This window comes from Larus michahellis, chromosome 9 (assembly GCF_964199755.1).
Source record: "Larus michahellis chromosome 9, bLarMic1.1, whole genome shotgun sequence".
Lineage (NCBI taxonomy): Eukaryota > Metazoa > Chordata > Aves > Charadriiformes > Laridae > Larus > Larus michahellis.
Window position 1 is genome coordinate 49598500 of NC_133904.1, and position 13699 is coordinate 49612198.

Consider the following 13699-nt stretch of genomic DNA (forward strand, 5'->3'; position numbering starts at 1 on the left):
CCAGCTCTTCCTCCCCAATTCTCCATGCCTTTCCCGCGCTGAAGCCCCACGTGCCGCCGTGAGCTGGCGCTTAAACCAGACCTTGGTCCAAGGGCTGCGCAGAGCCCGGAGGAGGGGGCGTCTGGCGGGGGAGCACCCAGGGGAGCAGCAAGAGCCTCTACCTTGGAGATGCCGCTCTCGTTCTCTTTGACCTTCTCCTTCATCTGCCCCACGTTGGTGGCCACGGAGGCCAGCTGGGGGCCGCTCGCGGTGCCCGACACCGAGTCCTTCCCGGGCAGCTGCTCCCGCGGCTCCGGGAGCTGCTGCCCCACGGCCTGGGCCCTGTCCCCGTCCTGCTCCCGGCCGGTGGCCGCCTGGGCAGCCCGGTCCCCCTCCAGCAGGGACAGGCGGCCCAGCATGGCCTGCAGCAGGCTGCGCAGCGCCGTGAAGTTGACAGACCCGACCTCGGGCGTCCCGATGGCCGCGTCCAGCAGCTGCGACAGCTCGGGCTCAGCCATGGCCGCTGCCCAGCCCGAAGCCCCGGAGGGACCGGAGGGGGACGGGGGCCTTTCTGCCTTGCGGGGGGGACCGGGACCGGGACCGGGACCGGGACCGGGACGGGTGGGACTGGGGTGGGCAGTCGGCAGCCTTCCTCCTGCTCCTCCTCCTCCTCCTCCTCGTATTCTCCTGATCCTCCTTCTCCTCGTCTCCTCTCCTCCTCCTCCTCTCCTCGCCTCAGCGCGGTGCCACCGGCAACGGGTGACAGGGACAAAGCGGCGTCCCCCGTTGCCAGGCGACGCCCCGCCCCCTGGAGACGGCGGCCCCGCCCGCCGCCGGTCCCCGGGATGCGTTACCCAAGTTACCCCCAGGGACGGCAGAGGCCGAGGGGCCCGGCCGCCTTCCCCCCCTTCCCGCAGGCCCCGCAGCCGCTTCGCGCTCCCGCTTCGCAGCTCTCGGAGCGGCTTCTGCCGCAGCCCGTCTTGCTCCCGCCGCTCCATCTCCCCGCTCCCTCTTGGAGCTGAATCCTCCCAGCCCGGGAAAATAAAATACCCACACGGAGCAGGTGGAGGCGGTTTTGTTTTAATGCCTGAACACGGACCTCTCGTAACTGTAAAAAGAGCGAGGCGCCTGGCGCTTCCCTGCTTGCCCACTCGCATTCCTTCTGGGAATTGCCCTGGAGTGCCCGGGCGAGGGAGGGGGGTGTCAGTGCTACGGGGGAGTGGGGGTGTCGGACTTGGAGGGTTATCAGGGAAAAGCAGTTTTGCCGGCTCCCAGCCTCCCCATCCCTGTGCGTAACTTGGATAACGCATCCCGGGGCCGCATCGCCAGCTCAGGAAGCCCAGGCCAGCGTCGCACGAGCCGGAAGAGCCAAAGCCGACGGAGCCAAAGCCGGCGCAGCACAAGGCAGACTGGGCCAACGGCCCCCTCTCCCTGGCACCGAGGCGCCCCCGGAGCCGACCCAGCGCCCGGCCAGCCAGACCCCAACACGTGTTCTTCAAAACCTGATTTATTACTATTTTATTAATAAAAACCCTTCATCTCGTTCTTTCTTGTATTTTTCCCCTTTTTTTTTTGGGCCATGAACGGCGGTGACAGGGACGGGGGGCATCACCTTGCTCACCCCCAGCCCCGCTCCCGGCCCTGCAGCGCAGCAGCGGGAGGGAGGACGGGGTGAGGGGTCCCCAGCCCGGCGCTGCCGGGGGACGGGCACCTGCGGGCGCTGGCACCTGGCGGGGACGGACCCCCCCGGCCACGCTCCCTCAGCTCAGAGCCGGGACAGCGCTGCTCCCCGCACCCCCCAGCCCCGGCCACCGCTCGGGGCCAGCGACAGCAGAGGACGAGGAACCAAGAGGGACGAGTCGACCCTGGGGCTGGGGCCCAAAACAGTGGCCGTTGGGGGGTTCAGTCACGGCCGGGGTTTGGCCCAGGAGCGCGTTACGGAGCAGCGGCTGCTGGGCTCCTCCAGCATCTCCTCTGCCGCCTCCTCCCGCTGGAAAAGCCACTTCCCTTGCAAATAACCAAGAGACGAGGAGGGGAGGGAAAAGATTAAATCAAGCACAACGTAAGCAGGAAAAAAGCAAACCCCAAGAGAAATGCCGTGTTCTCTAAAAATCTGAACTTTATTCAGTACAATTCAGTGAAAGGAACATTCATCTGAAAACACAATCAATACATCAGAAAGTTGAAGGACTAGTAGCAGTGAGAGCAGAAACAGAAAGAAAAAAACCCCAAAATTCAGACAAGTTGGTCACCTGGGACGGCAGAGGGGAAGCACGGGGCCGCCTGGGACAAGGGCTAATTATTCTCTTTCTGGAGAACTGAGAGGTTTTTCTAGATTTTAATGTATCCCCTCAGCCAAGCGTAGCTCCCAGGACGGCTCCATGCGGGCGGGAAGCGCCGGCAGCCCCGGCTGGAGAGGAGGGAGCCGCAAAGCCCAGGGGCAGAGGGGATGTGGAAGGCGGCGCGGGGCCCAGCGCCCCAGGAATGTTCGCCCAGCGACCGGCCCGGCCCGAACCCGTGCCGGCATCGGGGACAAACCCACTTGAGGGAAATTGAAGAAAGCACCCTTAGGTGAAGAGCTCTTTCATGAAAAGACACAGAAATGGATGCAGAGCCGGACGCCTCAGCGGCAATTCCCAGCTCTGCCGGCACTGGCGGGGGGAAGGAAGGGGAGAAGACCTGCTTTTGGCTGTCATCTTTTACCTTTTCAGCATTTAATTTCCTTTTTGCACGTCACTGTTTGACACTGTTCTTGCCCGCTCAATCCCTCACCGCGGCCGTCCGTCCGCAGAGACGTCATTTCAGCCCTTACGGCCCGCGCAGGGTGGCAAACTCCGCAGGGGCAAACGCCTCCGGAGTCGGGCAAGCAAAGCAGCACATTCAGGCAACCGAATGAGAAACAAGAGCAAGAAGAGCCGCAGGAACCAGCGCCGGGTCCTGGCTGCCCAGATCCTCGCCCTGCCTTCCCCATCCCAACATTCAAGGCCGTGTTATCCCAGCATGATGCTCTCCTGGTGCTGGCGAGGGGAGGGGGCGCAGGGCTGGGGCTCCCCCGGCTCCCGTCCAGCCGGCAGCAGAGCAGGAGGCGGAGGAGGTGGAAAGCGCCGGAAAGCCCCAGAAATCCTCGGAAATCCCGTGCGGACCCCAGGATTACGCCAAGAGCGATCCTCAGCCCCGCTGAGGGTGATGCCGCCTGCCCAGGGGCGAGAGCCGAGCTCCCGGCTCCGACAGGGAGCACCGAGGGGACACAAAGTTTGTCACCGGTGTCAAGGGCACCCCTACCCACCATCCAACAGCAGCTCCTGCTGGGATTTAGGAAAAGCCCCAGTTTTGGATCAAACCGTTTAAGCACGCAGAAGGGAAAGCCCCAACCGGAATCTGCGGATTTTCTCCTTTAGAAGAGGGTCAGCAATCCTTTCAGGGAGAAATCACCAACGCCCACAAATTCAGACGAAAAGCAAAGCTCCGAGACAGGAATCACAGCTGCCGCGGGTGACACAGCGCCACGGAAACAAGGACGTCTCACGGTGAGTGCCCAGAGCCGGGGCTGGTGACGGGCGGCTGCTGGGGCCGGAGCTGGCCCTGGCGACGAGGGGGTGGCCCCGGGGACAAGTGGGTGGCCCTAGGGACCAGGAGGGGGTCCTGGGGACAAGGGGGGCAGTGGTGAGAGGAGGGCGCGAGGAGCGCAGCGGGTCCCTCGCGGTGCCCGGGCAGCGGCAGCAGCTCAAGAGCTGCCTTTTCTCCATCGGAAGGGAAAACTGCACCGCTCTAAAAGACAACACACACGAGTAAAAGAACAGTCCACAAAAGTTCCCCGTGAATATAAAAGGCAAAACCATACAAAAATAGAGAAAATCGACCATTTTCTTAGGTGTATAAAAAACAAACAAAAAACCCCGCAGTCCCCAGAAGGCAACACAGAATTACTCGCTAGACTGACCCCGTCGGCGGCGCTTTCAGCGCAATTTAACAGCCAGAATTCAGCGCTTTGAGGCAAGACCTTCCCTGGAAGGGACGTTTCCAGGCGAGTTCCTCGAGGGGAGTTTTTCCCTACTACCGTGGCGAGACAAGCTGCTCTTCCTGACTTTTAGGACTCATTTCTGGTTCGGAAGCCCTTTCTCAGAGACAGCCGCCCTCGCCACTCTCAAAGTGGAGCCCCTCGGGTTCGGCAGGGTTTCACTAAGGGCTGCTCCAGACCCGGAGCAGATCTGTCCCTGTCCATCCCGGGGTGGACGGGCATTTCAGGAAGAGCCGCGCGTCAGGCGGCGACCCCCCACCTCTCGAGGGCAGGGACAATCTACAGGCCGGGCTCGCGCATCGCAAATCCTTATTTCTTTGGGTTAGTGGGGCAGAATACGCCAAGAATCCAGCAAATCAGCTCCGAAACTGCTTCTCGAAAGCTCATTTGGAATCAAGAGATACGGGCTTCATTTCGGCCGCGTCAAATGAAGAGGAGAAACCTTTGGTATAAAGTCAGATTATCAAGTCCTGGCTGTATTGCTGTCACCCTCCTGAGGCCAGAAGCTCTTCTCACTAAGCCTTTCCCTCACGGACCGACAACCAAAGGAATTATTCCTAGAGACGCGCCTTTGCAACGCAACATTCACGTGAGCACCCAGACGCTTTCGCTCCTCCCCGAGACTTTGGCAAAGGCGGCCCCACGTCCCAACACGACGCTCCACAAACCCCCCCAACCCGCCCCATGCCTTCGGTGCCAGGCGAAAAGAACAGAGTGACTAAAGGCTGGCGCGGGGCCGCTGCCCGGGCCACGCAGTGACCGCCCGGCTGCGGGACAACATCCCCAGCGCCGCCAGCAGCGTTTGCCGTGCGTTTGGTTTTGTGAGTGGCGCTGAGACGTGCGGTGCCGAGACCTGACCCTCCCCTCACGCCCGGCAAGGGGGGGACTGCTCCAATTAGGCAGGATTCGTTAGCAGATGCTGACGAGGAGAGGCTGCGCTCACAACCTCGGGGCCGAGGGGACCCTTCGCTGGCCGGCCGCCTTCTCCCCTCCATCTCGGCGGGATGCGGATGTGGCATCAGGAGCCGGGTTTGTCCCACAAAATCCTCTCCGGGGGCAGAAGAAGACGGGAGGGAAAAACGTGGCCCGGCGGGTCCCTGCGGTAACTCCCTGCAGCAGGACTGGGGGGAAAATCCCGAAAAATTAAGGTTTAAGCCCACGGACACACAGACGGGTCCACTCGAGCCTCAGCACTCTGGTCAGGAAAGGGAAAAACACATCAATCAGTCCAGCCTTGGGCATCGAAGCCTGGCTTTGCCTCTCCCGGCTCCGTCACAGATGGACATTGCCAGCGCGGGACGATTCCTGTTTCACGCTACAAACTCTGCTGCAAAGAAAAGCAGAAAAGGGGCAACTCGGGGCCGAGGGGAACAAAACCATCACCGGTAACTGAATGAAAATCAGAACACGGAGCTCGGACAGGAGGAGGATGAAGCTTTGTCGGTCCCGGACAGGGAGGTTTGCTTTCGAGACCAGCGAGTTTGACACCACGGAGGACGGGGAGACGCCCCGGGGACCAGCGGCCCGAGATCGATGTTTCCAGGAGCTCGTACGACCTCCTCAGACAAAGCCCGTCTCCTCCGCTCCTGTCCCTCCTCCACGGCCTTCAAAGAGGAAAAACAAACCCAAAACCTGCAGCGACCTCCAGCTTTTTGTGCCCTCCAGTCGGGAGGAAGAAGTCGTGAAGCCTAATTTAGGCTGCGTTACATCCTGTATTCCAATTAACAGAATACTTTCCTCGTATGAGTTTATGCAAAGAAAATTACTCTAAAATAATTTAAAAAAACAAAAACAACTAAAAACAACCCACAAAACTTCCTTGTGAAGAAAGTAACGGCATCTGCAACTTTGCAGCTACGGGCACGATGGGAATTGAGCTTCTGTCCAAGACCTCGTCCGTGTGCCCGTGGCCCGGGAGAGGATCGGAGCGTGGGACAAAGCACGGGAAAGGTTCCACCTGGGAATTACGCACCGGGAGGCCAGACCACGACACGGACGGGACCGACACTTTACTCTCAAAAGGGACACCACCGACAGCACATCTCTCCGAGCGCGGTACCTTTGAGCAAATTAAAACGAGACCTGGAAAACGTTACCGGCACGCACACAAAAGCTCCTGCTTTTCTTCTGGGGCAAGGGAAAAAAAGAATAAATAGAAAAGTTACGGCAAAGTTCCCCCTTCAGCTGCCTCGTCTCCCGTCCTCGCTCTGCCAATAACCGGCGTCCTCCCTCCCAGCCTCCCCAAGCCGAGCCCGAGATGGGCAACATTCAAGAGAGTCTGAACCGCAGCATTGCACCGAGAGGAGGAATTAAACCCCCATTTCCCCCAGCAGTGTCCCCAGGACCCCCCGGCTCCCAGCCTGCAGAAACCCCAAACCCGCCGCGCTGGCGATGGGTCCGTTCCCAGCGTTTGCCCCCGCAGCAGCGTGAGGTGTCGGGGGCTGTTCCTGCGCTCGGCGTTCCAGAGCCCGGCGGCTGCCGCTGGAAAACCAGAACGTGCCTCGCGTCAACGCCCCAATCCCAGAGGCGGCTCCGAACGCGCCCCAGCATCCGCAGCGGCGAGAGCAGGGCCCGGGGCTGCGGGAGAGGAGCCTCCTCAGCCCAGCTCTACATTCAGGTCCCTCACAAACTGCTCGTTAGCGCTAATTGTCCCCTCCCCGCACCCCGCAGCCCTCGTCACCCCCTCCCCGGAGCACCTACTGGCCCTCGGTGACGCTCCCGGCCGTGCTGCCGCAGCCGGCGGGCAGCGCGTGGCCGGGGCTGGCCCTGCCCTTCAGGGGCTCCCCGCAGCGCTCCGGGCTCTCTCCGGCGCGGGCGCTGCCCTCGGGACGCTGCGGGATGCCCTGGGCAACACCGACGGGTTTGCACGGGGCGCCCTTCTCCGGGGAGCAGGCGAAACGAAAGCCGGGGGGCACCTGGGGCTCGGCTCCTCCCGGGGGGAACAAGGGCGGCAGCTTCTTGGCGGCAGCTTCTCCGCGGGGCCGGCAGGGACCGGCCACCTCCCGCGGCCGCCGGGCCTCGCTCTGCAGAGGTAAATGGCAGGGCCTGAGCGGGCGCCGGCCCGGCTCCGGCTCCGGGGGCCGCCTGCCCGCAGTCTCTCCGGCCACGCTGCGGGACAGGGACGGGACGGGACACGCGGCGCCCGGCTGCTCCGACGGCTCCCAGGCCCTCTCCACGGCGGCGGCCGGAGCCAGTCCCCAGCGCTCCAGGGCCCCGGCAGCCGCCTCGGCATCGTGCTGGAGGTGCCGCCAGCCCGGCCAGCTCAACCCGCCGTCGGCCGCCGCCAGCTCGCCCTCCTCCTCCTCCTGGCTCCGGCTTCTCCTCGCTCCACCCGAGTCCCTCCTGCCGCCCTCCCGCTGCGCCCGCGGCCGGCCCGGCCGGGGGTCGCTCTCGGCCGCCTGCGCATGGGCGAGCTCCAGCTCCAGGCTCTCCGTGTCCAGCGAGCGGCTCCTGCGGCCGACGGAGAGCGGGGCCGGCATGGCGGGGCTCAGCCCGTGGAGGCGCAGGTGGCGGGGCAGGCTGGCAACGCCCCAGTCGCAGCTCGGGAAGGAGCCCGGCGGGTGCCCCGGGGACATTCCCTCCTCGCATTCCGCCAGCGACTCTTTCCGCCCGTAGCCGGCCTCAAAGGCCTCGGCAATGTCCTCGCCGGCGTTCATCTCGGGGTGCCGCTCGCACTCCCCTTCCCCTTCCTGCTCCACGTCCACGATGTCGAAGGTGACCATGGTGGGCAGGGCAGGCAGGGTCTGGGGGAAGGACGAGCTGGAGCCGGAGCTCCCCAGGCTTTCCGAGAGGCTGGAGAAGAGCGTCCCGCTGCTGGCAAACTCCACCAGCGCCTGCGAGAAGCTCACGGCATGCTCGGGCTCGCGCTCGCTGCCCACCCGGGGCTCGCCGGTGCCGGTCTCTGCTCCGCCGCCACGCTCTGCCTCCGGCAGCCGGTACCCGGGGAACAGCCCCGCTTGCACAGGGACGGAGCCCCCAAACAACCCACAGTCCGGCTCCAAATCGAACCCCGCCTTGTTCTTCGTGACCTCAATAAGGCAACTTCCGTGGCCTTTTTGGCTGCTGGAGCAGTTTTCTGGACACAGAGTCCCGGGAAAATCCCTCCACTCTGGGTTTTCGACTCTGGACACCGACACCCCACTATTCACACCCCTGTTTGGGGCGAGCGAGGCCACCGGCTCGCTACCAAGGCTGCTCTGGTTCTTGCCAATCGAGCCGCCTGCTCTGGTTTGACATTCCACGCACTGCTTGTCCCGCGGACACTTCTCCGTGCTGGGAACATCACGGCCTTTCCAGGCCGGCTCCCTCTGCAGCTCCCAGTACAGCAGCTCTTTCTGAATGGCCGCCAGCCGCTCTTCCTCCGTCTCCATCAGCCCCCTTTTCTCATCCAGCATCTGGATCAGGCTCCTCTCCCCAGGCAGGCAGAAGTCCAAGAAGTAGCTGAAGATCCCCGGCCGAGAGACTTTGCTCTCAAACAGGGATTCCTCCCCGTGCGAGGGACTCGTCAGCGCGTCAAACTCGTACAGTGCATCGCCGCTGTAACTGTCTCTGGGAAGACGCTCCTTCTTCATCTCACCGAGCCCGTCTCCGCCTTCGTCCTCCGGCCCCGGAGTGGTGGAGTCGTAATAACCCTCGTCGCTATTGGGGGCGGACTCTTGCTGGTCGCTCTGCGGCGTCAGGAGGTCAACGCCGTCCATCGCGTCCCCCAGGTATGGGGGGGCATCCGCCTCGCGCGACGCCTGTGTCTCCAAACTGCTGCTCGACACCTGGGCTCCGTAGCTCCCGTCCCCGGACGCGTGGCTGCTCCAGATCTGGTGCAGGAACTCCTCCGCCTCCTCCGGCACGGCCATCTCCTCCCCACCGCCCTGGTAGGTCACCAGGCAGGAGCTCCGCTTCGCGGCGTCTCTGCTGCGCTCCACAGAGATGCTGCTCTCGGCCATGTCCGGCTCCGCGATGTCGTCTCCGCACCCCGTCAGCGAGTCGAAGCTCTTCAGGGAGGTGACGTCTCCCAGGATGAGGCTCAGCAGGTCCCCAGAGTGCAGGCAGGGAGGGTCGGTGTCCACCAAGTCCGGGTGAAAGCCCAGCAGCAGGTTGCCAGGGTCAAACTCTGCGCCGGCATCAGCCTCCACCTCCGATTTCGTGTCCAGAACGTCCCTCTTCCCCGGCATCGCCACCGCCTCGCCCTCAGAGCTGCCGTCTCCGGCCGCGGGACAGCCAGGCTGGGCAGCCTCCCCGCAGCCGGCAGCAGGGCCGGCCGAGCCGTCCCCCCCCGTGCCCCCCGGGCTGGCTGCGGCAGCAGGGACAGGGCCCGGTCCCCTTCCCTCTGCGGCCCCTCGGCTCTCCGCTCCCGCACCAGCGGCTTTGCCGGCCTCCTCCGCATCCCCGCTCCACTCGCGCAGCTCCGCCGGCTCACACTCGGCAGCCTTGCTCTTCCGGTGGCGACGGATGCTGTTCAAAAACCCTCTCAGCCCTTTTTTGGCTCGCGGCAAGGACGACTTCTCTCCGCTGGGCTTTTTCTCACAGCCCTCCGCGCCCCCGGCTTCACAGCTGTCCCGACGGCCGATATCCAACCTGGTGCCGGCGTCGACGGCCGAGGGAGCGCTTTGGGAGCTGGGCAAAGGGCCAGGACGCGAGTCCCCGCTCCCCTCCCAAGGGCTCTCCGCTGGCACCTCGCCGCCCTTCTCGCCGGCAGCTCCGCTGAGCCCCTCGTGGGTCCGGCATTTACTGAGGCCCTTCTTAGAGCCCGCTTTCCCCTGCCCTTTGCTCCTGCCGCCAAACAAACTGGGCAGCGTGCAGATGCTCCTCTTCCCCCCAAACAGTTTGAAAGCCGTTTTCTTCAGCTTGCCGGGGGGCGGCTGAGCCTGCGGTGGCTCTGCAGCCCCCACAGAGGCATCGCCCCGCTCGGGCAGCCGGTCCCCGGTCTCCTCCCGCCGACACTCGCTTCCCTCCCGCTGCCCACAGGCCACCGACGGCCACCCGCTGCGGGCGGGCTCCTCCGGGCAGCCCCTCTCCATGGCGGCCAGGCCGTTCGGCTGCATCTAGCTGGAAACAACGCCTTTGGGAGCACAGTCCTCCTCTGCCCACGGAGACCGAAGCATCTTGGCAGGCGATCTAAAGCAAAGAAAAGGGCAGAGAGGTGAGGAGACGGCAGCGGAGGGCGCAGAGCCCGAGGCGGAGGCGTCACGAAGCCAAGAGCTTTGTCCCCAGCTGGAACTGGAGCTGCAAAAGCCTCCGGCAGCCGCTCGGCTCCCTCCGCTCCTGACAGCCGGGCATGAGAACGTCGTGATGCTTCAACCGACCTGTTCCCGAGCGCAGCAAAAGCTCCTGTCTCTGTTCGGCAGCATCCTGGGGACAGGCAGGTCCGGCCCCGAAACACCTCGCTCCAGCCCCTTTGGCTTCCCGGCCGTTTGCCCCCGGGGCGATGGGGTTCGGTGACCAGCCGCCTTCGGGCAGGGAAACCCCGGCTGCTGCGGCGGGGAGAGGGACCGGCACCCCCCGAACCCCACTGCAGCCCCCCAGACCCAGCGCCGACATACAGGGAGCCTTTGGACGGGGAGCCAAGCCAGGACGCAGCCCGTGCACTGAGCACGTGTCCAGGGAGAAAGCCGTTTACTAGAGTTTTTATATTTGTTTTTAGGAGATTTCAGTTGTTTGCAAAATCATCTGTCCTGGGCATTAAAGCCATCCCTGTGAACCGCCCTGATCAGATTATCCCAGAAGCCGGGCGGCGGTTTGACATGTGACCCTGGACTGATGTCGGGGACAGGAGAACTGGAATAATCACGTTCCTTTGGCAGAGGCTGGAGAAAGTAAATGCAATAAACCCCGCACGGCGCTGCCGAGCTGCGGTGCCCGAGGCCTGGCTCTCGCTGCCGAGGGGCCGGGGAAGGTTTCCGCAGCCTTCACCCAGAGACCCGCAATGACAAACCCACCCAGCGATGGCCTCCGGCTCCCGCAGCCGGCCCCGGCCCCGCCGGCGGGGATTGCGTTTCTCCCCCAGCCTCAGCGCTGCCCCATCCCCGACGGGGACCCCCCGCACGGCCCCGGCCGCCCCACACCCCACGCAGCCCCGCTCGCCCCCGGCCCTCGGGAGCCCGCCGGCTCCTCGGGGGCCGCCGGGCAGACACCCGGCGACACCGGCCGGGGACAGCCCGTCCCGCCCCCGGCGTCCACGGACCCCCGAGACACGGGGCTGGGACAGAGACGCGACGGCAGGAACCCCACGGGACAACGATCTCGCTGCGGCTCCGCCCCGGCCCCGGCGCCGCGCCCGGCCAGGTGGGACGGGGCTCGGGCCGACCGGGCCCGGCGGGGGGTCCCTGCCCAGGGCCGCACCGCGACCGGGGGGTCTCTAAGGTCGTTTCCCCCCCGAACCCCCCCGTGACTCCGCCCGCCGCCAACAGCCGCTGCTGCGACCACACGGTCCTCAGCGACGCTCCAGAATAAACCCACCGCGGGCAGCAAATGAGGAACGAGGGTTTTTACAAAGAAAACGCGGCACGACGAGGCAGGGCCGCCGCTCCCCCGCCCGGCCCCGGCGCCGACGGCACGTTCCGATCCGCCGGGGACGGGGCCGGGCCGGGCGGGACGGCGCCGGGGGAGCGGAGCCCCCGCGAAGGGGCCGCCCCCCGCGGAGCCGCGGCCGGGGCCGGCGTTGGCCAGCGCAGCCCGTCCCTCCCGCCGCCCCCCCGCCGGGCTCCCCCAGCCGCGGGACGCGGCGCCGGCCATGGCGGAGGGCGGCCCCGCCGCAGCCCGCGCCCGGGGCGGCCTCCCCCGCACTCACCGGCTGCGCGGGGCGGGGACAGGGGGAGCGGCCCGGCCCGGCCCGCCCGGGCCAGCGCAGCCCGGGGCGAGTGGCCGCCGGGGCAGCGCGTCCGGCCGGCGCCGGGGGGCGGGGCCTCGTGGCGGAGGGGGCGGGGTCTGGTGCACAGGGGGCGTGGCCTCGGCGTGGCCTCGGCGGTGACGGTTGGCGCGGAGGGTGTGACGTCAGGCGGGGGTGTGACGCGGGACCGGCGGCTGCGCGACGCCGGGGAGGCGCGGCAGGGCGCGTGCCCCCGACCCCCCCCCCCCCCGCCCAGTTTTGGCGACCCCGGAGTCCCCCGGGGCACACGCGGGTGTGACAGGGCCGACACGCGCCCCCCCGGGGGAGCCCCCCTCGGCCACCGCCGGGCTGCGGCGGGAAGGGGCCGCTGGAGGCCACCTGGTCCAAGCCCTGGTCCAGCAGGGCCACCTCGGGCCCGTGGCCCAGAGCCGTGTCCAGGCCGGTTGAGTATCTCCAGGGACGGAGGTTCCACCCCTTCCCGGGACAGCCGGGGCTCGGTCACCACCAGAGTGACCTCCCGTGGTGGAGGCTGTGCCCGTTGCCGCTGGGCACCATGGGGCAGAGCTTGGCTCCATCCTCTGCCCCCATCGTCACTGATGACATCATCCTCAGCCTTCTCGGCTCCGGGCCGCACCAGCCCAGCTGCCTCAGCCTTGGCTCCCAGAGAGGTGCTCCACACCCTTCATCACCTCCATGGGCTCCCTCTGGCATGTCCGTGTCTCCCTTCTTCGGGGGACCCCAGAACTTCAGCACTTCTCCTTGTTGAACCTCATGAGGGGCACCAAGCCCAGGCTTCAGTGCTGCGTGTTAATGCAGGGTCCTGCACGTCCTGCCTTTGTTGTGCTGTTTGGTGGCACCTGAGGACACATGGAGGCCAACAGGTCACAGCATGCTGGGTTTTTAACAATCTGCCACACCAATTAGAAATACGAGTGCCAGCATGGCTCGCTGGCCGCGTCACGGGTTGGGTCCACGCTCCACTGGGCCAGCCGAGCCGGCGATTTTCAGGGGCTTAAGGAAACGTGTGTCCGTGGAGCCGAGCATCGCTCCTGTCCCTGCCAGTGGCAGAGCCTGCCATGCCCCTCGTGGGTGGAGCATCCCCCGATGCGAATGGAGCCCCCGCGGGGCAGAAATTCAAGGAAACGCCTTAACAAACAAGGGAAAGAAGGGAGGAGCAGCCGGGCAGAGTCACTTGTTTAGGGTCATTCCTCCCAAAATGCGATTTTTTCAATCCTCCCTGGGCAGGGTGCCCCCAGCCCCACCGAGCCGGGGGGCTCCAGGTCGGACGGGTTATTTTGGGGACATTCCGGCCAGAAACCAGGCACGAGCCAACCCTGGGCCCTTTGGAGGAAGACCTTGTGCTGCTCTGGCTGACTACATATGGTCTGCATTTGTTGTCACTTTACCAAGTCCCCCACAAATCAAGCTTCCCGGCACATTGGAGCATTTCAGATTGAAATCATCAGGTTTCTAGCAGGGGTTTAGTGCCCCGACACAGCTAAACCAGCACGGCCCACCTAAACCAGCATGCCCCAGCTCCAGCATCGCTGCCGTGGAGGTCAAGGGCACCCACCCTCCTGCTGCCCTGGCTCCTCCCGGCGTTAATCGCCTCCCCCCAAGAAGAGCCTGCTCCGGGCGGGCTGGGGAGGAGCGAGACCCATTCGATCCACCAGCCCCGTTTCTCAGCCACGGCGCCGGCATTCCCCACAGAGCAATTCCCAGCACATTGTCCAGGCTGATTCGAAGCCCTAATGCTCCCCTCGGGAGATGCCCCACAGCCTAATTAATAGATACTGATTAATAGATGCCACAACATTTGAAAGAAGCCTATAAACAAGGCAAGAAAGGCACCCGTGTTTTGCAGAGAGCAACCCTCGGAG

At 65.1% G+C, this 13699-nt stretch overlaps 1 protein-coding gene across 2 annotated transcripts; it reads right to left on the reverse strand.

Annotated features, from left to right (window-relative positions):
- Positions 1–2075: 2075 nt before the first annotated feature.
- On the reverse strand, positions 2076–11872 carry LOC141748697 (APC membrane recruitment protein 1-like). 2 transcript variants are annotated; one of them, XM_074601149.1, is made up of 2 exons: positions 11781–11872; positions 2076–10108 (listed from the first exon to the last, which is right to left on the reverse strand). In XM_074601149.1, exon 2 carries the CDS (start codon positions 10033–10035, stop codon positions 6694–6696), a length of 3342 nt encoding a protein of 1113 aa, XP_074457250.1. In that variant the 5' UTR covers positions 10036–10108; positions 11781–11872; the 3' UTR covers positions 2076–6693. The 2 variants fall into 2 exon arrangements, with proteins under 2 accessions (XP_074457250.1, XP_074457251.1); XM_074601150.1 differs by lacking the exon at positions 11781–11872 and adding an exon at positions 10297–10983.
- Between the last annotated feature and the right edge of the window lie 1827 nt (positions 11873–13699).